This window comes from Epargyreus clarus, unplaced genomic scaffold (genome assembly GCF_041222505.1).
Source record: "Epargyreus clarus isolate Ecla_fem2 unplaced genomic scaffold, WU_Ecla_fem_2.2 ptg000012l, whole genome shotgun sequence".
Taxonomy (NCBI): Eukaryota; Metazoa; Arthropoda; class Insecta; order Lepidoptera; family Hesperiidae; genus Epargyreus; species Epargyreus clarus.
In genome coordinates, this window is record NW_027332220.1 from 530,079 (window position 1) to 556,927 (window position 26,849).

Consider the following 26,849-nt stretch of genomic DNA (forward strand, 5'->3'; position numbering starts at 1 on the left):
CTTCCCATATACTATCCCATAGCCCTTATTATCCCATAGTAGGGCACGGGTTTCCTCTCAGAGTGAAAGAGACTATGTGCATAGTGCACTGCATGATAATTCATTTCTAATAAGCACAACTTTTATGACGACCAGCGTGGCGGAGCGGTCACCATGCGGGTCTGACGCGCAAAGGGTCCCGGGTTCGATCCCCGGCCAGACAGATGTCTAAATGATGAATTTAGATTTCTGTTTCTGGGTCTGGGTGTTTGTGTATTTGTCTATGTTGTGTTCATGTCCCACAACACAGGGAATCCTAGTGTGGGGCTGTGAGTGTAGAAAGCGTTTATTTATTATTTACTTTTATGTACCACAGGTGCCTGGGGTTGAACCTCGGACTGATTGACCTGACTTTCAACCAATACTGTATCACTGGTTTAGCGATGTTGATTATAATTTCTATGTTTGTGTTCTAATGTACATGTTTACCTCTCACTATTTAATGTTCGCAATTGCTACTGCCGATGCCGATGTGATCAATTGATTTGCCAGGCTTATGCATTGCGCGATAAGCCGTTCCACTTGTATTCAGATCCAATAACATTGCTAGCTAAATTAAAAATTCAAAGTTTTTGTTAAAGTGTTGTTTAATATTTTTATATTTCAAGTATATCGCGTTTAGAAGAAAATTGCCCAAACGTAGAGAATCATATTTCATCCAAGATAGACGTTTTTTTTTAATTTAAACTACGAATAACGGTTCATTGAAGTGTATTCTTGTAGCATGCATGACTATAGCATGACTGTAACATAACATCAAGTCTACAATATAACTTCAATATCGTTTTAAATTGAATACCAGTTTTAGAAGATTTATACCAATCAATTTCAAATTCAGGAGAAATCTCAAAAGTTTTTTGTAGCGCTACAAATCATAATTTTGATTTTTTTGCAATTAAGAAATTCACTAAACTCAGAACAATTACTATTCTAACTTCTTTTTCTTGATTTAGTTTATAGTTAAATTTATTACTTTTCTTAATTTAAATTTCATGAATATAACTTGCTCTTTGTACAAATAAATAAGTACTTCTTAATAACTACAATGCCGACTTGCAACTTAACTAATATCCACTCTATCATTTCTTAATATATATCACAATCATCTTAAGTAGAGTTTCAATAGAGCTTCAAGCTTAATCAATCAGCAATGAACAAACAAGCAAAGCCTCTATTGTAGAGTCTACGCCTCTGTTGGCTGACCTCTTGGTATTAATCAATTTCATAATTGCATTGACATAGTAATGGAATAGACTCCACGACACTCCACGTGTAAGATGTGTATCACAGATCACACAGTATATAGACACAACGTACGTTATAGACGATAATTTGGTTAAATAATTGAATAAATGTAAATAATTTGTCATAAAAGTATTATTGAAATAAAAACTTAAGTACTACCACCAAACATATTATTATAGTTTTAGCACTGCGTTAAAATATACCACATGAAAATGTTTGTTTAATTTTAATGTATATTCCTTAAGATTAAGAAATAATTATCTTCAATCATAAGTAGATTATCAATCAGCGTGCAGTATGGCAGAGAATAATCTTCATACATTATATCAATAAAATTGATTATTATAGGGAATCTACGTCATTACTGGATCGATGTATTAGTGGTGTGGAAGATTACCAGTTCACCTTTATTATAATAACAATATTGCTGTCGCGTGTAGTCTAGTGATCATAATGGTTCTAACTCACAGATCTCAGGTTCGAAGCCAGGCATCTATTATTGGAGTTTACTCCTTAAGAAGAAGAAAGAAGAAGAAGAAACGATTTGAGTTATAAGGCCCGGTACGGAAATTTTATGAGGAGTAAAATCAAATGTAACACGAAAAGTTGAGGCGTAACGTAGAAAGAGACAAACATATATATCCACACTTTTTTATTACAATCAACATATCCTCTCAAAAAGGAAGTAGCGTTTTTAACCAAAATATGAATCAAGAGTGCTTTTATTAATTTAAAATACAGTAAGTTCAAATCCCATATGAAAGTAATTATTACAATAAAAATAATTAGCAATATATAAAACATTAAAACGTCATTAACTAATTTGTTTACATTTTTGCATAAATTAAGTTATAGGTTTGATCATTTATAAACACTGTGAAAAATATGAACATTGGCGCCATAATATGATTAACAATCTTTTATGAACGTTTTTAAAGAAGAGTAACTGTTCGGGAGCAAGTTGGCTTAACGATGCGCAGCAATAAAATTCGGTTTCGGTAAGAGCGATATAATAGTACGTAATAAAAATCGTTACAAAATATGGAACGATCGAGCGTGCGTCTGCGCCGAGGTTTGTTCGCGCACTGGCCCCCGCCCGCCGGTGAGGTCAATGCCCCCGGTGCGCGGTCGTTGGCCGCAGTCCCCGCGCTCCGCTCCCCTCGACCCGCTACTTGCGTAGACAAACTGCCCGGGTTGAAGTGCATGCTTCAATAGGAAGAGGACAGATGTTGTTGAAGGCGCGCCGCAGTGTCCCCTTTCGCGTCTTGATGTCTGCGACACGCACGACACCGTCGCTGCCCGGGTAGATGTTCTCCACGCGCCCCAGTAGCCAAAGCAGTGGTGGCAGGGCCTTGTCCTTCACTAGGACTAGCGAGCCCTGCTGCAGATCACCAGACGCTGCAGCCCATTTTGTCTTCTGTTGAAGCAGCGAAACATATTCTTGGTTAAAGCGTGACCAAAAATGTTGCTTCAACAGCTCCACCCGCTTGTAGCGCTCCAGACATGTGATGGATTTGTCAGAGACATGCGGATGTGGAACTGACAAAAGCGGTCGTCCAATCAGAAAATGGGAAGGAGTAAGGGCGGTAAGATCGGAGGGATCGTTGGATAGAGGTGTCAAAGGACGAGAATTTAAAATGCTTTCTATTTGAGTTAGTAGCGTTGCCATTTCCTCATATGTTAAGTTTGTTAATTTGAGCAACCTCTTTAAATGATGTTTTGCCGATCGGACAGCAGCCTCTGCAATACCGTTAAAATGTGGAGAGTAGGCCGGCGTAAAGGAGAATTCGATGCCTTCCTGAGAAATTTCAGACACGATGTTTGACTCCTGTAAAAGTTTGTACAGCTCGTTAGAGGCCCCAATAAAATTAGTGCCGTTATCGGACAAGATAGATCGTGGCTTCCCACGACGAGCCACGAATCGATTAAGTGCGGCCATATAAGCCTCTTTACTCAGGTCTGTAACGAGCTCCAGATGCACGGCTTTAATTGACAAACAGACAAAAATACATAAGTAGCTCTTAATGAGTTTGCATCCTCGACCTTTACGGTCGGCTATCAATATTGGCCCTGCATAATCGACGCTACAATTTAAAAATGGAAATTCGAGTGCACTTCTACACGCCGGTAATTGACCCATTATAGGCTGTATACTATTGGCCTTTTGCCTGAAACATTGAATACATTTATTGACTGTGTTTTTAGATAAATTCCTACCTCCAAGAGGCCAATAATTTTGTTTAATAGACGCTAGAAGTGATTGAGGTCCAGCGTGTAAAAGTTTCTCATGTTGACATCTAAAGAGAGTTTTTGTCAAAGGATGTTTGCTACATAATATTATCGGATGCTTCGTATTGAAGTCGTAATGTGAGTTATTAAGCCTCCCGCCTACACGTATAAGATTATTGGAATCTAAAAAAGGGCTTAATGAAATTAATTTATTTTTACGCGATAGAGCTTTCCCAGCTTTTAAAATAAAATATTCTTCTGGAAACATTTCCATTTGTGCTACATGTAAAATTAAATTTAAAGAATTTTGAAGTTCTTTGTAGGAAAGAAAACCCGTGATTTTATTAGTTATGTTTTTTAAATTGTATATAAATCTTTGTATATAACCAACAATTCTTTGTAAATAATTAAAATTTGAATACTTATGAATTAAGTTTTTAATGATTGTGTAATTATTTTGATTTTTTAAATTAGTAGGATCGGATGCAAAATCATTTGAATTAATTATGGAAAAGCTTGAAACTATTTCTGGTAGATCCTGTTTCAATGAGGCGTTGGGTAAAACAGGCCAATGGGTTTGATCGGATAATAAAAATGTGGGACCAGTCCACCATAATTTAGAACCGCTGATCTGATCAGCCTTCAGGCCTCGAGAAACGAGATCCGCCGGGTTGTCTTTAGACGGTACGTAGTTCCATGTGTTACCTGCAGTAGTCTCCTGTATTTCGTTCACACGATTGCGCACAAACTTCTTGAGCTGACTAACAGATGTACTTAGCCAACCAAGGACAATCGTGGAATCACACCAAAAGTGACATGATTGTATAGGTAAAGTGAGAGACTCCTTTACCTTAGTACACAGTCTTGCTCCTAAAAGCGCCCCGCAGAGTTCTAGTCGCGGAACGGTGGTGGGCTTAATTGGTGCTATACGACTTTTGGAGATAAGCAAGCGTACCGTAATATTACCACTGCTATCGGTAGAGCGTACGTAAATGCAAGCACCGTACGCCTTTTCTGATGCGTCGGTGAAGGTATGGATTTCGTGTACGATGGAGTCTTGGCATAAAATCCAACGTGGTATTTTTAAATTATTTAAATAAGGCAATGTGCTTGAAAAGGCTAACCATAACTCTTTAATTTCTGTAGAAACTACATCGTCCCATTCACACTTTGCAATCCATAGTTTTTGCATAATTAATTTTGCTTCAATAATACATGGCGTGACTAATCCTAAAGGGTCGAAAATTTGACTGATAACTGAAAGAATATGACGTTTTGTAATTTTTTCTAATGGTTCAATATTAATAGAAAATGAAAGTATATCAGAGTCACATAACCAGTAAATGCCCAATGTTTTTGACGAAATATTATTTTTATAATTACAAAGATTTAAATGATTGTTTGAAGTTTCATTATTAGGCGCAATTTGTTTTAAAAGTTCTAAATTATTAGATTGAAATTTTCTTAAGTTGAATTTTGCAGACGACAATATAGATATGACTTCCTTAGTCATTTGTACCGCACCAGAGATCGAATTGGAACCAGAAAGGAAATCGTCAACATAAAAGTCGCGACGTATTGCATTTTTAGCTTCGATACTTTGAGCCGAGTCTGCTAAACTTACAAGACATTTAGTAGCTAAATAAGGTGCGGATGCAGTGCCGTACGTAACCGTATTTAGAGTATACGTTTTTAAAGGCTTTGATGGATCCGCCCGAAAAATGACGCGTTGTAAAGAACGTTGCTCGAGAGTTATCGCAATCGCCCGATACATTTTTTCAATGTCTCCCGAGACTACGTACCTATGTTGACGGAAACGTAATAAAATAGACAGGAGATCATCTTGGACAGTGGGACCTACCATCATGATGTCGTTTAGTGACACACCAGAGGTAGTTTTAGCTGACGCATCGAACACCGTGCGTAGCTTTGTCGTTGAACTAGACTCGCGCATAACTCCGTGATGGGGTAAAAAATAATTATATTCACCTAAATTAGAGGTACCCGTATCGCGTGTCATATGACCTAAACATTCATATTCGCGCATGAAGTCTATATACATAGATTTAAAAAGTGGGTCTCTTTGAAATCGTCTTTCTAGAGTAAAGAAACGACGTTTTGCCATTACAAATGAATCGCCTAATTTATCGGGATTCGCTTTTAGTGGCATGGTAACAACAAACTGACCGTCATTGTCACGAAACGTGTGAGATTTGAAACTCTCCTCACAAGCACGTTCCTCGGCCGATAGTGTATGTTTAGTAGAGACTGAATCAAGTTCCCAGAATTTTGTTAAATCGGGATTTGCTTGCATGGAACTAAAATTACAAAAGTGTGAATGGGCCGAACGTGGTTTTACAGATAAAGAACCAGATACTATCCAGCCAAGCTTACTTTCACACAAAATAGGCTGTTTCCTACCTAAATCTATATGATTGCTCCCTACCACCTCCCAGAAAATTTCTGCCCCCACCAAAATGTCTATAGCAGACGGAATATTGAAAGTAGGGTCGGCTAATTGGACGCCAGAGGGAATAGGTATATGCATAGAATTTATAGATGTAGGTGGTAAATTTTTAGTAATTACAGGTAATATTAGGCAATTTATTCGATTAGAATAGCTCCCGTTAATCGACTCAAAATTGAGGTAACAAGACTGTGTACTATTACTAATTAAATTGTTGATACCTGTAACCATGGAACTCGCACTACGCCTGGACAACCTCAGCTTATCGCATAGTCGCTCGGTTATAAAATTTGCTGTACTACCATTGTCGAGTAGCATGCGCGCTTCGTGCTTCTCACCGTCGGAGCTCACCACTCTTACCATAGCTGTGGACAGTAAAACAATAGACCGCGTAGTAGGCTGTTTTACACTTGTTGAAGCACTCGTTGAAAGGGTTATATTCTCAGATGGGCCCGGCATTGGATTCACGAATGAAGTTTGAGATTGATCTAAATGTAATAGCGTATTATGCTTACGTTTACAATACTTGCAATGAGCCAACTTGCAATATTTTTCAAAATGTCCGGGCCGCAAACAATTTTTACAAAGATTAAGCTCTTGTACCTTTTTAATACGTGATTCTATAGACAGACTTTTGAATGTTTCACATAAATATAATAAGTGTGCTTTACTACATAAGGGACATTTAGATGTAATTTGATTTGATTGATGATTATTGTTTGTTTGATTATTTACTTTATTTGTTATTAAAAAATTTTTAGATTTGTAATTATTTTCTTGTTTATTATTTTTGTTTTGTTCTTCTAAAGTTTCCAAAAGATCCGCTTTATTACTTACAAATGTACAAAATTGAGCAAGAGTAGGTGATGAATTAAGTGTGTTGCGATTTTCCTCCCAATTTCTAAATGTTATGGGGTCCAACTTAGTAGACATCATATGGATAATGAGAGTATCCCAATGTTCAGTAGGCTCATTCATCATTTTTAATGCTCTAAGATTTTTATTTGTAATGTCAATTAAACGACGTAGTAAAATACTGGACACTTTTTGAAGTCGTTCGACATTAAATAATGCCTGAACATGAAAATTAATTAATAAACGATTGTTGTTGAATCTCTCACACAATAAATCCCACGCAATGTTATAATTATCTCTTTTAAAAATTATATTTTTTATTATTTCTGCTGCTGAACCCTTTAGACTAGCCCGTAAGTAATGAAATTTATTTATTGTATCTATTCCATCATTATCGTGAATTAGTGACAAAAATGTATCTCTAAATTCGAGCCAAGATTGATAACCACCGTCAAAGTGAGGCAAATCTATTTTTGGTAAACGAATAAAATTGTTGTTATGCCTACCCGACACAGAATCCTCGGAGCCCGTTACAAACCCAGCTGACTCGCGAATGCCCTCCGCGGTGGCAGCGTCCGCCAGCATGCCCCGCGCCCGCGCAGCCAGGGAATGGTACAGCTCCTCGAACTGGGTTCGCGCCGAGTATGCCTCGTCCGTCTCGTCCGATAATAGCTCGATCTCAGTCTGTAATTCATCGAAAACTTCGTATAAGGCATCAAATTTACTATACCGGCCTTCAAGCTCTATACGCTGTAATTTGGATAAAGAGTTGGTTTTTGAAAGATTGTCTAAATAATTATTAAAATTTGTTAGCTTTGCTTTCATTGAGCTACGCTTCTTAATAAGCTTTTCAGCCATTATTAAAGGCAAGTGCAAAAAAAAAGGAATAAGAAAGACTAGAAGTAATAAGAGAAAGCAGCAAAGGCACGGAGAGTTTGAAATGAATTAATAACGAACAAAAGTATGAGTAAGCACAACGCGCGCGGAGCGCACGTAACGGTATATAACCGGTCGAACGGGTCGAAGCTTATGCAATACTATGATAAAAAAAATACTAACGAAGATTATAGCGCGATAATGCAAAGCATAAAATAATTACATTAAAGTCTGCTAATAAATTCAAATAGTTGCACAAATTTAAGTATTTTGAAAGCGGAATAAAAAATGTGGGATTATAGAAAAGAAAGGAATAATGATTGAAACGATCTCACGAATGTCAGCCCTTATCCTGAATCCAGTCTTCGTTCTCAATTCCTTCTTCAATTGAATAGACGTGGCGCGCTTCTCGAATGAAAAAATTCCCACGGGGTCAAAGTCCGGACACGTAGCTCAGAAGTTGTAGTCGACTTCAATCCACGGCCAGCTGATTTCTTTTTCGTCGAAGGACCAATGTTCGGGAGCAAGTTGGCTTCTCGTTGTGCAGCAATAAAATACGGTTTCGGTAAGAGTGATATAATATCGTACGTAATAAAAATCGTTACAAAATAAGGAACGGTCGAGCGTGCGTCTGCGCCGAGGTTTGTTCACGCACTGGCCCCCGCCCGCCGGTGAGGTCAATGCCCCCGGTGCGCGGTCGTTGGCCGCAGTCCCCGCGCTCCGCTCCCCTCGACCCGCTACTTGCGTAGACAGTAACATATAAAATCAGTAAGCAATTGAATAAGATATAATATTAGCAAAATAAGTTTTTAACATAAAGAGGCTTTTGTAAGTTACTGATATATTAATTTAACTTATAAAAATGGATGCATTATTGATCAGCACCATCTATCAACGATAAACGGGCAAAATCAAAACAGTATTATTTAATATTTATTACAGAATTATTGCTAATGAATTATGTTCAAAATAAGTTATATAAAATTAGCAATACGTTTTAAATGAATTCTAGAATTATAAAACATTCAGAAACAATCCAAATTACATATAATAACATGTTTATTGAGTCTCATATAAATTTCATCCGTAAATTGCAACAAGGATATTTTATAGATGGCAAAGAAATTATAATTATTAAGTTTTAAGTTATAAAACGTTTAACATTGTTTTAAATATAAATAATTATATTATATTAAAATTTACTTTAATATAAACAATTATATTAAGTTACCATTGTAATATTTGGAACCAAAATACATAGATTGATAAACTTGCAAACTTACAATTTATAAAACTTGCCACTAGATGGCGCTATTATACCCATGCGCCCATATATACATCTATATACAACGTACATAAACAGCAACCTAACCATCAAGTTTTAATGTTTTGATTTTAAAGTTTTCTTGTACTTCTATGCATTGATACGTGTATTTTTATGTACTATTAAACAAATCATCAAGTTTTATGTACTATTAAACAAGTCAGATTAAAGTTGAAAAAATATTTGAAAATATGCAAGAAATTGATTTAGATGATAATGAAGAAGAATCCAAAAAACACATGGATGCGGTTAATTGGTAAGCTTATCGTTTACATTTATGTATAATATACATTTTAAATACGAACAGCTAGATCTTTTATTTAGTGTTTTTATTATTATTATTTTTAATGAATTGATTAAATATATTTTATATTTATATAATATTTTGTAATACTTATATTAAATTATTACGACCCATTTCTATTTTTGAAGTAATATAAATAATCCGAATAATTACAGATATATGTTTGTTTCTCTTATCATTTTAGCAGATGCGTTCATTTACCCTTTTTTTCTATTCGATATATATCATAATTATCGTTCGTAAGGAGTAAACTCCAATCGTGCGTCGTAGCTGACACACACACACTTTTTTTTTTTTTTGGTGTGGGTGTTTGTGGTTTATGGGTGTTAATGGATATTGTGAAGGTTTAAGAAACCTTAGTGATTGGATTCTGGTCTCCGGAGACACCACCCCCGCATTTGTTTAACAACAGTGGTGTTAAGCGCTGTTGTGTTCCGCTTTAAAGTGTAAGGAAGACACTTATCTCACGCGTTCCAAATTCGTCCTCAAGTGTGGCAACGGATTTGTGACCGACCTTGTAGGGATGATTACAGATGTCCATGGGCGATAGCAGTCATTTATCATCAGGTGGACTGCATGCTCGGTTGCTACTTCGATATTATAAAAAACTAGCTAACCCGGCAAACGTTGTGTTGCATAAATAAAAAAATGTTGAGGGTGAACAACCCTTATCACTTAGGGGTATGAAAAATACATTGAAGCCGATTCTCACACCTACTGTATATGCATATAAAATTTGGTGAAAATCGGTAAAGCCGTTTCGGAGGAGTACGGTAACTAACATTGTGACACGAGAATTATATATAAGATATATATACAGGAATGTGTGACTGTATTCTCGGCAGCTCCATCAATTTGATGGAGTTGCTTTATCAATATATTTGACAGTCCATAAACGCTAGAATACATACACAAGCGTTTATGTGTGCGCCTGTGTTTGTGTGATCGACAGCTCTATCAATGTAATGTTGCCTGTATTGATCATTTCGGCGGCTCATTAGCGCACTAATGTGCCCTTTGATGAGATGAGAGCTTAGATTGGAGAGCCACATAAATAGAGTCCGTAGAGTCGACGCTAAAATAATCATTAATGAATTTCATTTAGGTGCTTGTCTAATTCCAAAATAATTGATGATAGTTTTAGTTTATTGCAAGGGTTTATTCTATGTAGAATTAGATGTGACGCTCGTCCCTCCAGAGGCCAACCACAAAGAGTACTGCTACCTCATTAGCCTATCCAGATACATATACTTATATGTCAATAGATAGTCCGGCATTCATGAAATATAGATACATATTCATGAAATATAGTGTGTGTCTTTGTGTACGACTGGCTGTCTTTGTGTGCTCGGGAGCTCCATCAATTAGATTTAGCAGCTTTATCAATAGATTTGACAGTTCGTCAACTGTAGATCACATATACAAGATGTATGTGTGTGTATTCTACAGTCCGTCAGCTGTAGAACAAGTGTGTTTGTTTGTGTGTGATCGACAGCTCTATCAATGTAATGTTGCCTGTATTGATCAGTTCGGCGGCTCATTAGCGCACTAATGTGCCCTTTGATGTTACATGTCACGTATTCCATACATAAAATATTACGGCCATGACTCTATATAGAGCTTTTATTTACATTAAATATGATCATTAGTGATTTTAATTTAAGGAGTTGTTTGATTTCAAGGTTATTACTAATATAATTAGTTTTAAGAAGGTTTTATTTAACTTGTTATGTATGTTCACGGTATTAGTTTATATTGTAGTAGCAACGAGCGTGCAGTCCACCTGATGGTAACTGGCTACTGTCGCCCATGAACAGCTGTAATCAACCCCAGATAAGACATTAAGTTAAGATTAAAACTACTTCGCAACAATCCGCTACAAATATGTATGATGGTATATATTTTAAACCATCATATCATTAGAAAAACTTGGCCGTGGATGTAAATATATACCATCATACATATTTGTAGCGGATTGTTGCGAAGTAGTTTTAATCTTAACTTAATAGCATAGATTTCCGCAAAGTAACGCCTGATACAATTAACTACCCAGATACGACATTAATGAGGTTGTCCTGAGATGCATTGCTACACTTGCTACCCCTGAGGACTAAAACATATGTCTCTCTCACACACCCTTCAAACCAGAACACAGCTCGTTTATCTGGGGTTGATTACAGATGCCCATGGGTGGCAGTAGCCACTTACCTTAGGCGGACTGCATGTTTGTAAGCTACTCATTTATTATAAAAATACATTTTTAAGTAAAAACAAACTACTAACTTATTATAATTTATGCGTGTGAAACATCGGATCTACCGTAAATAAAGTACCTTAGTGTGATAATATAATGCTAAAGTGTACGTTTTGCGACGCGTTATTAATTATGCACACGTGTACCGATTTTCTATTTTCCAACACGGTTTCTAGATATTTTGGTCCTAAATACTCGTAGAATAAGTCTTTTCCTATAAAGCTTGTATCTTGGGTTAACATATTTATGCATCTAAAAACTGTAACCGCTTTTAAGATCCCTGTATTAAAAGACATAAGCAATAGAATTTTCAATTGATGACTTTTACGCTAAGAGTTCGTTATACGAATCCGAGGCATTCTCCCTTTTTTCATTCACTGAAATATTTTTGATACCCAATGCAGGGTAGCAATATTTTTCTGTAGTAGATTTCAAAGTTAATGTGCGTATTAGAAATTAATTATTAGCTTTAATGGTGAAGAAGAACATCGTGACGAAACCTGCCCACCGGAGAGAATTATAAAAAAATCTCAATATGATGTAAAGTCCATCAATACGCACTTTGTCCGCGCGGTGGACTATGGCTTAATCCTTCTCATTCCGAGAGACCCGTGCCCAGCAGGGGGTCAGTAATAGGTTGACTGTATACCCATTCTGCACTGAAGTCAACTAAAAACCAAAAAATGTGTTCATTTGTAATTTATGGTAATTGAACCGCTTTAAATAGCAAATCTTTATCCTCCAAACAAGTTCTCAATGCCATGTGAGGAAGACATGTAAGCCGTTGTGCTTGGCTGGCCAAGTGTAACTACGTTTGGCACTAGGGCACTACGCCACAAAACTACTACTATTACTACCTTATGTAGTGAATACCGTTTTCTACTCTAGCTCACTAGGGTTCCTGTGTTAGCTCTAACCACCTGGCTAGCGACCCCGGGAAGAACGATGGTATGTGTGACCTCATACCGTCGTACGCTCCACACGGAGTGACGAGCTTCATAATCATCTGGGCGGAGCCAGACGGAGCCACGCGCCAAGAGGACTCCGGTTGCGTTCCTTTGGTGATCCCGGAGTTCTCTACGCAGTGCTGAGGACGGTCACCGGGGGGGTTTTAGTGCGGTAAAAGTCCTACATAACCCGTCGTCGCTCCCACGGCGTCGGGTACCTTTTGAAGGTTTCCCCCTCGTCAACAAAAAAAAAAAAAAACGCACACAAAGACGACATAAATACGCAGACTTAGAAAAATCTCTAATTCATGATTCATTCAGGACGTATGGACGTCTATAATCAACCCCTGATAAGATGAGTCCCACCTGAGGTATGCAACAGATCGATCCTAATCGGAACCTAGCACTACTTAACTCTGCTGTTATTTAGCAGAAAAGGGTATAGCATAGGTGCCTTTGAAGTTCAACCTCAAGGATATATATACCACCTTAAAATTATATTTTCGTGTTTCTAATATTTAACTTACATTTTTTGCGATATAAAAATAAAAACACTGTAATTAAGTACCGTCAGCTGCAGTCATGTGTGTTATGTTAATTCTGACACGTGTGTTACTGTGTCATTCTTGGAAATTCCTAATTAATTATCTTTGATTGAGGTACATCCTCGCATACCAATATATTGAATGCCTAAGTTTAATTACTGCTGTTAAGTACTTTAACGTTAAGTAAGCAGTGATAGCCTAGTGGTTGATACGACTCTCGATCGAGAGGTCCCAGGTTCAAATCCAGACCTTACTCTCATCGTGACCTCTGATTTAGAATAGTTATGCGAGTATAAAATAATGATTAAGGATTGATTAGGATTAGGATTAAGGATTGAAAAGTGTGAAATCTACAAATCCGCACTTGGCAACCATAGTGGACTAAGGACAATCTCATCCTGAGAGGAGACCTGCTTCCAGCAGTCAGACACATACAAATCAGATAAAGGTCTGCTGTGTTCTGGTTTGAAGGGTGTGGTAAGGGAGATACTTTTCCGAGGCGTTCCAGCTTAGTCTTTAGGAGTAGCGGAACATCTGTGGCTAACCTCAGGTAGGAATATCTAATCCTATCTGGAGTTGATTACAGATGTTCATGGACGGCAGTAGACTTACCATAAAGTGGACTGCATGCTCGTCTGTTAGTTCTTTATTATATAAAAAGGTCACCCATACTCCAAACAGGAATTCCAATTTATCAACTCATTTAAACACAACAAATATTAATTCTAACAACAATAGTTGATTAATACTTCGAGAAAATTTACCAACAAACCACAACACATTTTCCATGACACTATGAATAATTCTGAGCATATTTCCCGAAACGCTGCCGGGAATACAGAGCGCGTTCAATTTGTGGCTGTCTTCCTGTTCAATAACTGACCCCTTTTCCTTTTTGCTTTATTTTGATTGATTTGTATGTGATAAAAATTCGGAAAATATGGTTCTTGTTTGTTGATGGTTTGCTTCGTGATTTAAAGGCTTAAGAGGTTATGGATATAAGTCAGAGGTTATAAATTTAAGTCAGAGGTTATAAGTCAAAAGGTAGGTAAGATATATTTGCAACTTGGGTGTGATGTGAGGGAATATAGTTAGTATCCGTTAGTAATATTCAATTTTAACCACAGAACTGTATTTTGGCATCTTCCGAAGCGGTGGTAGTTTTTTGACCTTCAAAAATTATTATATAGGAATCCATTTTAAATAAATGAGATTTGAATTTGAATTTGAATTTATTCAATAATTTTGTAAAAATTTGGGCGTAACATTACACGCTGATAAACTGTATTTTTTGGAAATAAAGTATTCTATATGCCCATTAATAATTATCTATATATTACATTTTTAGCTACTAAAAATCAAAATTTGAAATTTTTTAGAAAGTAACAATTGTGAAATGTCAAACTTTTGTAGACACCACATTAAATAGAGATGTTCGATGTACCACATTTGATTAAAGGGTCAAATGTGATACTTATATTTATTCAATGTTACTTAATAACTTATTGCATATAAGCAGTGATAGCCTAGTGGTTAAGAAACTCGGCCTCTCGATCAAGGGGTCCGAGGTTCAAATCCCAGAACCTCTGAATTTTTAAAAGTTAAGTGCGTATTAGATATTAATTATTACTAGCTAAACGATGAAGGAAAACATCGTGAGGAAACCTGCATACCTGAGGGATTTATAAAAAAAACTCAAAGGTATGTAAAGTCTACCAATACGCACTTGGCCAGCGCGGTGGACTAACCTAATCCTTCACATTATGAGAGGAGACCCGTGCCCAGCAGTGGGACAGTAATGGGTTGTTGATGATTGATGATGATCAACTTATTGCAAGTATATAGTCATAATATTACACAAAAATTTATCCACGGCTCATATAAATAATTGGAATCCAATCACGAAAAACTCAGTTAAGTAGAAAGTGGAATTAAATTACAAGGGATTTGAACTTTGGGCGCTGTAGGTTGGATGAATATAAAGCGTGGGCCCATTGTGGAAGTTTGGGAGTTATCTCGTCCACTTTGAGCACCGGTGGATTTAAGCCAATTATGAATAATAACTGATTTGAAGTGTAATGTGCGTGAAATTAGCTTAATGCGGGTAATGTTCACTTATATTTAATTAAAATACTTGCTTTGGCAGTATCTAAGTAGGAAACGAACATGCAATCAACCTGATGGTAAGGGGTCGTTCAAGTAATACGTAAGCGCTTTTAGGGGGCGGGGGTCTTTGCTTTGCTTATTTTGGATGACATGGGGGGTAGTCTAGATGATGATGACGTCATCGGTAGTTTGTAACTTGTTTACAGGAATAGCAACCCTCACATTGCCTTTACTTGAAAGCGGAACGCATTTTCGGGGATTCCCGCAAATCATACGTTTTGGCTTTTTCAAAATTATAATTATATTATAAAAAAAACAATACATTAATTGAAAAATGTTTACGTAAGCATGGGGCCCTCCCCCTAAGCTTAAGGGTAAGAGCTTTTCTTACTTTTGCTGACAAGGGGGATGGGGGTAAATAATTGTAATAAATCTGCTTACGTAATACTTGAACGGCCCCTAAGTGTTCACTGTAGCCTATGGCCATTTTAGTTATTCTACATGGACATGTAGAATACTAGTTCTATCTGAAGTTGTTCTTAAATGTGTTGACACTCCTGAGGACATAGTGCTAGTAAACCGAGCGTGCAACCTACATGATGGTAAGTGGCTTCTGCCGTAAATGGACATTTGTAATCAAACTCAGATAAGAAAAGGTCAGGTCTGCCCTGGCGCCCTGGTCCTGGGGGCCCCAAAAGGTCGTCAGCGAGAAAAAAACGCCGGAGTCAAACCACCATTGAAATACTTACGTATTTGTTGACGAAAAAGTCATTTGTACATATTTATAATTTTGTAAAATTAAATCAACTTTTTAGACAGCGGACGTCATTCAACAGTTCCGCTGACCTTAGTCCGCCACTGAACCACATGATTTTTAGGGTTCCGTACCCAAAGGGTAAAAACGGAACCCTATTACTAAGACTTCGCTATCTGTCCGTCTGTCCGTCTGACCGACTGTCACAGGGCTATATCTCCGGAACCGTAATAGATAAATACATGAAATTTTTGCACAGGATGCATAACGGTAGTCGCTATAATAACAAATACTAAAAATAAAATAAAGTTGAATATTAAAAGGGGTCTCCATACTAATAGGGGTCTCTATATGGTGGTACGGAAGCCTCCATGTGCGAGTTCGACTCGTACTTGGCGAATTATTACTCATATAACTGAACATAGGACAACTTTATTAGTTTTTACTAAGTTTCAATAAGATGACGACCACAACTACTTGCTTACAATAAGTTTACGACTCGTTTGAACTTGACACCGGCTTGCGGTCACTGGTAGTTACAACTTGTGAACACGCAAGTCAGTTTTCAATAAAGTTTATTGAAGCTAAGGCTGACTGCAGACGAATATAACCGACGATACTACTAATATACTGTCGTGGTTCGACGATGTTTTCAATGAAATTAGTTTGAAGGTGATGGAATCCTTCAAGTTCCTGAGTTAGTCTTCACTTAGGCCACCTAATTTTTATGACAGACAATTTAAGTGGGACAAAACTAGGAATTATTATATAGGGTGTCCCATAAGTACAACGACAAACTTAGGAAGAACAAAGGTTTGACCACTCAAAGAAAAAAAACCTTAGTAAAAGTATCACCGTTTTTACACTAAAACATTAGACAAATTTAATTATTTGTTTTTACTAAGTTTAAATAAGATGACGACCACAACTACTTGTTTACAATAAGTTTACGACTCGTTTGAACTTGACACCGGCTTGCGGTCACTGGTAGTTACAACTTGTGAACACGCAAGTCAGTTTTCAATAAAGTTTATTGAAGCTAAGGCTGGTTACACACGATGCTACAAGACAAATAACTAGTTCTATTTTATTTTAGCTAATTCTAGTTTACGTTTATTTATATAACGATGTTTACTTTATGAAAATAATAAAATATGAGAATGAAATGAGACTTTTCTTGTGACAAAAGTATCTGTTACAATAATTTAGATAACAAATTCAAAATGGGTACGTAAAAATGTTCAGAAATAATATCAATTTTGGGATCTTAAAGTTATGCACGTAAGTTTAAAGGTATTTTTGGGTGACACTTAAAGTAAAATGTATTGAGATATATCGATCCCCGACCAAACAGATATCTGAATAATGAATTTAGATACCTGTTCTGGGTCTGGTTGTTTGTGTATTGGTCTTTGTGCGTGTCCATGGCATCCACGATACAGGGAATCCTAGCGTGGGGCTGTGTGTGTAGAAATCGTTTATCATTATCCATTGGATTAGAAATTGAATTTGTATGTTAAGTGCCCAACAAAGATTAATATCATACCATTTGATGCATAAAAAATGTACTTAATCGAACTTTTGACCCATGACGATGTTCACATTTTTCACAAATATCCCATATTGTTCACAAATTTCCATCACAATTTTCTTAAATCACTTAAGTACCCTCGTGTGTAATAGTCCTAACAGTGTTTTTCGTTTTTATTGGCAACATCTCTGGCGTAATACCGAAGTGGAGAAGTATTGGCACGCCACAAGTTCAACAAACCCGCCACTAAGTAGGCTGGATCACGATCTAGTAATTATCTCTGAGTAATGTTACAAATTCCTTAACACGTTCCCTGCGGCACAGATTTTTCTGTACTTTCCATTACTGCGTTACGAGTTGTTTTAAACCTCGTCCTATATCCGACATTGTGGCGGCACGAGGCGTGTTAAATCCCACCGCCCGAAGGAGACTAAAATCCTTTTTTTGGCGCCAAATAAGACAAAATCGACGGCTTTTGTCTTGATTATTATTAACAATGAGTTGATTAACCTAAAACTGCCGCCGCCCTTGGTTAAATTCGTTACTTTAGATTCTATGGGTAAAATAAAATGTGGGTCTAATGCACCTCGGACCGCACTGAAAAATGGCAGGTTTCCATATAATTTAGTGATGGGAAAATAAATATCGATTTTATTTTATTGTTTTTATTTATCAACGTTATGGACAGAATGAATACAAAAAGGGGAAAAGTTATGGATGTTTTTCATTGAAACATTTCAGACAATAAGGTTTTTTGCAAACAGTGCATTCCGTGAGATTTATTTTTGGTTTTTTTGTCTGCCTCACGACATGTCAAGAATGTGCGGAGTTTTTCGTAGCATCCGACACATCTCTTCTTCTTTGGACCCTTATCGAGATGATGTGCTTTCTTTGCAGTGGATTCTGAAAAGTAGGAGCGAGTAGATTAGGGTAAAGAGTAATCGGAATACTCGGTAACGATTTTGCCTACGTTTCCTATATCAATAATGTAGCTACTTAACTTTTGTTTGAACCATAACAGGAAACGTAATTATCTATAATGTAATTTCTTACTATACGGATATACGCCTAGCCTGCCAAGTCTCACTACTGGACTTTCACCTAGACAGAGTATATTTGTGACTTACCTGTTTTTGAAATATCTTCCTGTATTCTGATTCTGGCTCAGATTTTTCAACCGGTTTTTCTTTATCTTCCTCCATGATCAACTTTTTTCGGCAACGTTTCGACATGATAATTTTCAACATAAAGACAGCGGTCCTACTTCGTCGCTACGCAGCCTCGACTGCGTTGCACAACACTAACCACGTGAAGCTAGCGTGGGGTGCGGTACGAGGTGCGTGGGGAAACGAGGCGTTCCCAACCTCGTTCCGCACTGTGTTAGCATTATTATTTGTTCAGTGCGGTACGAGGTCTAACAAACCCGACATTAGGTTGGTGTACCATAGAACTAGGAATCAGTAGCACATCACAAACATATAGTTATCACTCTCCTACTCTGAACCAGACGGAAGTTATGCCTCTCGCACCACAGAGAAGTTAAAGTTTTTTCTTACCGCTATAACGACCAGACATGGACGAGGTGTTTTAAGCCGCGTTCCGCAGCTAACGTGTTAACAACTATTTATTATAAATTGTGTCAGGCGTTACTTTGCGGAAATCCATGCTATTAAGTTAATATTAAAACTACTTTGCAACAATCCGCTACAAATATGTATGATGGTATATATTTTAAACCATGCAGTATGTGGTGGTGGTATGTATTGTGTATGCTACAAATGTGTATAATGGTATAAATATATTCCATGATACATATTTGTAGCGGATTGTTGCGAAGTAGTTTTAATCTTAACTTAATAACCATCTATAATAATATATTAAAAATTTATACAAAAAATATTTCTATTATTGTAAACTAATAGTATAAATGCGAATGTGTGTTTGTTCGTCCGTTACACCTTAAATAAATACAGATTACCGATTGTCTTGAAATTTTGTACACACGTTGTCAGGGATGTAGAAAATGATATAGGGTACCTTTTATATAATGACTTGATTATTATTATTATTGATTGTTAATTTCGACATAATCGCATTCGTCTTAATCTAAATATCGGTTACCTTTAATACTTTATTATTAATCCTAACATTTTATTTAAGTTTGACATGTGTAACACCTGTAAAGGTAGCATTTAATTGAACTGTATGTATTGTTATTGACCTATTGTACTAAATGCTTTACACAATAAAATAAATAAAGAAATAAAATAAATATATTGAAAAAATACCGTTCCCGAGGGATAGATAAAAATCTTTAAATGCAAAGCCGCGTGTAACAGCTAGTCTTTTTATAATACATGTATATGTACCTACTTATGTACCTACTTAAGTGTATTTTCGAACGAAACCAAATTATTTTGAAGAAAAATTTTATACGACTTACCTGAATACAATATGTTCGGTATTGTTATTGTAAAACTGACCTGTAACAACAAACACAGAATTAATTTAAGTAAATGTTATTTATATAATTTTTAATAAAGTTAACTTTCACAATATGGAAGACGACGCACTGACGGTAGCTTAAATAAACTGACTCAAGCTTTTTTTGAAAGTTTTCAGGATTCTTTATAAAGTAAAGGTATTCTTTATAAAGTAAAGGTATTTTTGGTAGCAAATTAAGACGCAGTCCACCTGATGGAAAGTGGTGACCTTGAAAAAAGGCTGCGGTGCTTGAAAAAACCTTCCCTGCCGAAAGATACTCTTTCAAGAGCACCTTTCAAATAAATTTTGATAATTAAAACTAAATAAAAAAATAATAATAATTTGAACCTTCAGGAAAGAATACAAGTGACAATAAAAAAAAGTGTGTGTGTGTTAGCTACGACGCACGATTGGAGTTTACTCCTTACGAATGATAATTATGATATATATCGAATAGAAAAAAGGGTAGGTAAATGAACGCATCTGCTAAAATGATAAGAGAAACAAACATATATCTGTAATTATTCGGATTATTTATATTACTTCAATAATGCGTATTACATAGGGTATGTTACAAAATAATATAAAATAGCGCCATCTAGTGGCAAGTTTTATAAATTGTAAGTTTGCAAGTTTATCAATCTATGTATTTTGGTTCCAAATATTATAATGGTAACTTAATATAATTGTTTATATTAAAGTAAATTTTAATATAATATAATTATTTATATTTAAAACAATGTTAAACGTTTTATAACTTAAAACTTAATAATTATAATTTCTTTGCCATCTATAAAATATCCTTGTTGCAATTTACGGATGAAATTTATATGAGACTCAATAAACATGTTATTATATGTAATTTGGATTGTTTCTGAATGTTTTATAATTATAGAATTCATTTAAAACGTATTGCTAATTTTATATAACTTATTTTGAACATAATTCATTAGCAATAATTCTGTAATAAATATTAAATAATACTGTTTTGATTTTGCCCGTTTATCGTTGATAGATGGTGCTGATCAATAATGCATCCATTTTTATAAGTTAAATTAATATATCAGTAACTTACAAAAGCCTCTTTATGTTAAAAACTTATTTTGCTAATATTATATCTTATTCAATTGCTTACTGATTTCATATGTTACTCTTCTTTAAAAACGTTCATAAAAGATTGTTAATCATATTATGGCGCCAATGTTCATATTTTTCACAGTGTTTATAAATGATCAAACCTATAACTTAATTTATGCAAAAATGTAAACAAATTAGTTAATGACGTTTTAATGTTTTATATATTGCTAATTATTTTTATTGTAATAATTACTTTCATATGGGATTTGAACTTACTGTATTTTAAATTAATAAAAGCACTCTTGATTCATATTTTGGTTACCGTTACGCCTCAACTTTTCGTGTTACACTTGATTTTACTCCTCATAAAATTTCCGTACCGGGCCTTATAACTCAAATCGTTTCTTAAGGAGTAAACTCCAAAAATATATAAAAATCCAAAAATAAAAATACAGCTATGAACTTTGTTGTAAATAGAATAATAAATAATGACGTCAACAAATCAAATAAGTACACTTTGAATAATAAATTTCTTTTTAGATGCCAGAATAAAAAATCACTTTATAAAAATATACAACAATCATAATTTTGTTTTGAAAAGTAATGTGGAACATAAACTCAATTCAGAGCGATATCCGAGTGGCCTGTAATCTCGGTAGTAAACCACGCTCAGATCTAAATCTCACTTCGAGGCCTTTGACCACTCGTAAAGCTTATAAAAATAAATGGGGTTTTTATTGTTCAATATTTTTGGCTTCAAATATTTCTCTTCTTACTAACACGAATATTCCGACTATCTGAAAGAATTATTAGTTTCAAAATAAAACAAATTCTTGATAATAGGTACATGTTTCGCTGTTAAAATCAAATAGCAAATCAATCTGAAATTTTGTAGACTAACGTATTTTGACCTCCTGATCACACACACACACACACGCACACACACGCATACCCTTTCTGGGGAAAGCTAAAATAATTGTCTAAATCGGTTAGGAATGCGCTATCATGCACACCGAACGAAAAGAGGTTCTCCTTCGTTTTTCTTATTCAAAATGGTGTTTGCGCCAATTCTCGTTATGATATTCGTGATCAGGAGGTCAAAATACGTTAGTCTACCAAATTTTAGGTCGATAGGCGGTATGCGCTTTTTGGAAGCTAGCTGACCCGGCAAACTTTGTACCGCCTCAAAATCTATTTATCAAATATATTTCATATAAAATATAGCCTATGTTACTCGTGTATAATGTGTTCAATGGCGAAAGAATTCTTAAAATCGGTCCGGTAGTTTTGAGGCTATTCATTACAACCAAACAAACAAACAAAGTTTTCCTCTTCATAATATTAGTGTAGATAAAGCAAATATAAAATTATGGTTAGTACCACAATTATTAATTATGTTTATATCAATTATTTTATAATATATATTTATAAAAGGTGTAAAAATGTCAATTAATATCAGGTAGTTTATTATCAGTAGGGTTGTAGTGCGTATTACAAATGAATTATTTATTGCTTGCTTTGGCGGCGAAGAAACATTTATTTCTGTTTTATAAGAGAAAGGGAGCAACCGACCATACTGTTATACTGATGGTGTGAGGTCGCTGCCGCCCATGGACATCCGCAATGAACCCCAGACTATATAATATATATCTAGTCATATTATGACTCTGTTTAGTTGAGGTCGGTCACAGATGCGTCGATACCCATAATGACAAAGTTGGATATAGTACATTTCGGATAACGTTTTTTTTTTTTATAATATAGGAGTAGCAGACGAGCATGCGGTGCACCTGATGGTAAGTGCGTACTAACGCCCATGGACATCTGTAATCAACGCCAGATAGGATTAGATATTCCTACCTGAGTTTGGCCATAGATGCGCTGCTACCCCTGAGGACTAAGCTGGAACGCCTCGGAAAAGTCTGTCTACCTTACCACACCCTTCAAACCGGAACATGGCAGCGCCTAACACTGCTGTTATTAGGTAGAAATAGGTGTGGAGGTGGTGCCGCCGGAGTCGAACCACAAAGGGTTCTACCACCTTCGAAGTATGTTTTTCTTATAACACATTTCGAACTAGAACACAGACGTAATGAGGCTGTTATTAGGCAAAAAAAGAAGTGTTGGTGGTGCCTTCGAAATCGAACCACAAAGGGTTATACCACCGCGACCTTCAGAGACAGAAATAAACAAAAGTTAACTTAATGGATTACTGCGTCCATTTATTGAGAATATAATAATTCAGCCATTTATATATTACGGCCATGTTCGTGTCAGTATAACGTTTTATGTGTTGATGCACGAAACATTTCGTCCGGCACGAATTTCGTGCCTATACGAGCACATTTAGTTTACTACCATGTTATTTCGGTTTATTTCTTGTAATAATCATATTTTGTTGGTAGCAATGATTTGTATTTGGAAAGAAAACTTAATATTTGAGAATATTTAGTGTTTCCTCGCATTAAGTCTATATCTACAGACAGTGAACGTGTCAGACACGTGTCGTGATGGACAATATTTAGACGAACGGTAGTGCCACCACCAAATTTCGGGATTAACATTTTTCTATATAATACTTTGACCAGCACACGTTGTGTCCGTGTCGCTGTATTTTGGTGTATATAAATATATTAATACATATTGTATAATACTATTTTCTCTGCAACGGCACGTGTCTGACACGCTTTATGCCTGTAGATGAACCCTTAACATTTTTTAAATCTTGTCCGTCTGTACGTTTTAATTACGTATCAAATCGGAATAATCCAGACACACCGAAAGTGTATACATAATTTCAGCATAAACATAGTAATTATAATAGTTGAGGTCATAGATTAGTAAAGATACTTCGCCGCCTTGAAATTGAATAAAGCCACAAACGGCTTTTTAGTAAGTTCTTTTTTTTAATTCATGACAAATAAAAACATTATTAGAGAAAATTTACGAATAAATAACTAATACTGCGTAATTTACATAATAAATAAATAATTACTTCAAATATTTTAGGGACATTTTAGCACGTAGACGGCAAAACTTTTTTACGCAACTATTTCGATTTTCAATACTGGGTACATTACTTGTTAGGAGTGAGTAATCTTTACTAATCTATGGTTGAGGTAATTAGTTTCAAATTCAGTTGCAAGACATGACCCTCACATACATATGGACTAACGAGGCAAGTTACATAGGATCTTGTAAAAACCTTAATTATATGGGATACAAGTAGTTTTTAGGCGCATAAACCAACTGGCTCATAAATAAAATAAGTGAACCATTTGCAATTAAGCGCTGCAACAGTTAGGGTTGGAACGCACGTGACGTTTTTTCCTGCTTTCGCTTACGACGCGGAACCGCAACACTTGTAAAAATATGATAATGCACATATAAGTATGCATGGCGGCATTCTCGCGGCGTGCGTTTGTCAATTGTTGTCTCTGTAATTAAGCGTTGTAGAAACATTAAGGGCGAGAACGCACCTGACGTTTTTTCCGTTTTCGCTTAAGATGCGGAACTGCACCACTTTACATGTAAACAGGTAAGTATTTACGGAAGCATTCCCGCGGCGTGAGTTTGTCTATTGTTTTCGCTACAATGGTGATCAACTTTTATGGATATACTTAAAAAACTAACATGACATACATATAACTGAAAATTTGTACCTTCATTGGAATGACAGTGGCGCCATTTGTCGAAAATTGGTCGTATTAGCTCAGAAACGTTCGTCAGCTCATACACAACAACTTTGTTAAAGATCATCACATGATCAAATGCATAGTTTATGATTCTATAAAGGACATACCAAAAAAAACACTCATTTTATATTTATAGATTTACATAAGACTTGCTATTATATTCCGCTAAGTTTGAGGGCGTTTCCGTAATCTGCCGTTTTGCGAGTTTTGAAATTATACACTTACGCGTCCGTGGCGGAGGCGGAAGAAAAACGCTCTGTGTGTTCTTGGCCTAAATAATAAACAACCGGTACGAGCGGTAAGTTCATTCATCTCTGTAAGCGACAGTTGTTAAGTTCCTTTATATGTCCTTTCAAAAAGTGGTTAATTACCTCTTTAAAATACTTCCTGTTCCTTCATATTATATTTTACTGTTTTTACAATATTTAAGTAGCAAACAGCATGAAGTCTACCGGCAGGTATGTGGCTACTGCCGCCCATGGCTATCTGTAATCAATCTCAGACTTCCTCACCAGTGGCGGACTAGGGTCGTCGGCCCGGGGCGGAAAAGTGTAAAAAGTTTATTTGATTTTTTTTCGCTGCGTGATACATTTCATAGATTGTTTGGTTCTGACGACCTTTATTCTGCAACTCTGTTTGGAGGCCTCCCAGGATCGGAGGCCCGGGGCCGACCCATCCTTCCGCCCGCCCTCCCTATTAAGCCGCTAGAGCCCCTTACCACACCCTTCAAACCAGAAAACAGCAGCGGTTAACACACTGTTAATACGCAAAAATGGGTGTGGCGGAGGCGCCGCCGGAGTCGAACCACAAAAGGTTTTACCACCTTCAATATAATTGATAAAGAGCGTATGTCTCTAACTTACAAGATTTACTATAAAAATGACTCACCATAAGATTTATAAAGTTCATAAATATTACCATAAACATACCATAAATATTAAATACTCCTTTATCCATTTTATTAAATACCTACATGGTTCAATATATTCCAAACTACATTCTTTACAGATTCATCCCATAAAATATTCGATCTAAACTCTATAAATATTAACAATACACTTACGTCACACCCATGGTGTTGCGTCAAATCTCCATGTGTTATGTGTGTGTGTGTGATGGTCTTGAGATCAAAAGTTCATCTGATGTTCGGAGGTTATTGACACCAAAACAAGTTTGAATGAGGATTAATGTGGTGTGTGAGTGAGGAGTCGATAGTTATGATTTGAATTGTGGCAGTGACGTAGATATAGATACTTAATTAAAATATAACGAGATTGATAATTATGTTTTCCTTCACCTTTAAAGCAAGTGATAATTAATATCTAATACGCACATAACTTTGAAAAATCAGAGGTCTGCAATTGTCTGCCTGGGGATTGGCGTGTCTGATTTGAACCTCGGACACCTCGATTGAAAGCTCGTTTTTAACCACTAGGCTATTATAGCTATATGTGTTTTTCTTTCAATAAGCTACAGTTATCAGTTATTAGTGCGATATATGCCCGTTATTAATAATAAATCTATCCATTGTTAGCTTCCAAAGATCGAAACTCAACAATTTAATACGCAGAAATTGCCAAATGTTAATCTTTGGTTGGAACAACATTGAATGGATTGAATATAAATAACGAGTGATAACGGTTATTATACCGGTTGGATAGAGAAGGTTCCGAGTTTTATAAGTTAGGTTTTTTGCGAGTCTACATACCTGTATATCAGTAGTTTATGTATACCTTTTTATACCTAACCTAAGGAATTCTACTATGACCATAGAAAGTGTATTTTCTATTATTCCACGCATGACTTTTGGATTTTTCTTTCAAAAGATAATCTTCATAATATTAAGATTAAATTAACCAACAAATATTGAAAAAAAAACTATGGCAATTAGTTAGGGAGTTTTTCCCCTACATGTTTCATATAAAACAAGATCATAAAGAATATAATACTTATTAAATACGTATTTCGTAAAACCGTAAAAATTTGCTTTCACAAAAGAAAATGTTTGATAAACCTTCTTTAAAACATTGCTTCTACTTTATTTCGTTACTTTCTTTAAACTACATCGCCTGAGGTAAGTATTAAGTTAATACAGCAGATTGAACTGACAATATAAA

General features: G+C 35.8%; 2 protein-coding genes across 6 annotated transcripts in view; both read right to left on the reverse strand.

Moving 5' to 3' along the window:
• LOC140746040 (calcium/calmodulin-dependent protein kinase kinase 2) overlaps nt 1–26,849 on the reverse strand; it is a 216,432-nt gene that overhangs the window by 70,610 nt on the left and 118,973 nt on the right. The window lies entirely within an intron of this gene.
• LOC140746015 (uncharacterized) lies at nt 2,238–7,725 on the reverse strand. Of its 3 annotated transcripts, none has more exons than XM_073077996.1 (3): nt 7,342–7,725; nt 6,283–6,345; nt 2,238–3,112 (listed from the first exon to the last, which is right to left on the reverse strand). In XM_073077996.1, the coding sequence occupies exons 2-3, from the start codon at nt 6,283–6,285 to the stop codon at nt 2,453–2,455; spliced, it is 663 nt and encodes a 220-aa protein (XP_072934097.1). In that variant the 5' UTR covers nt 6,286–6,345; nt 7,342–7,725; the 3' UTR covers nt 2,238–2,452. The 3 variants fall into 3 exon arrangements, with proteins under 3 accessions (XP_072934097.1, XP_072934096.1, XP_072934098.1); XM_073077997.1 differs by having other exon boundaries at nt 2,573–2,701; XM_073077995.1 differs by lacking the exons at nt 6,283–6,345; nt 7,342–7,725 and adding an exon at nt 4,469–6,260.

Coding starts and splice junctions, on each gene's coding strand:
- LOC140746015 (XM_073077995.1), bottom strand. CDS start 6,211: ATGGTTACAGGTATCAACAATTTAATTAGTAATAGTACACAGTCTTGT. Junction 3,113..4,468: donor ATAGCAGTGGTAATATTACG/GTACGCTTGCTT, acceptor AAACTTTTACAG/GAGTCAAACATCGTGTCTGA.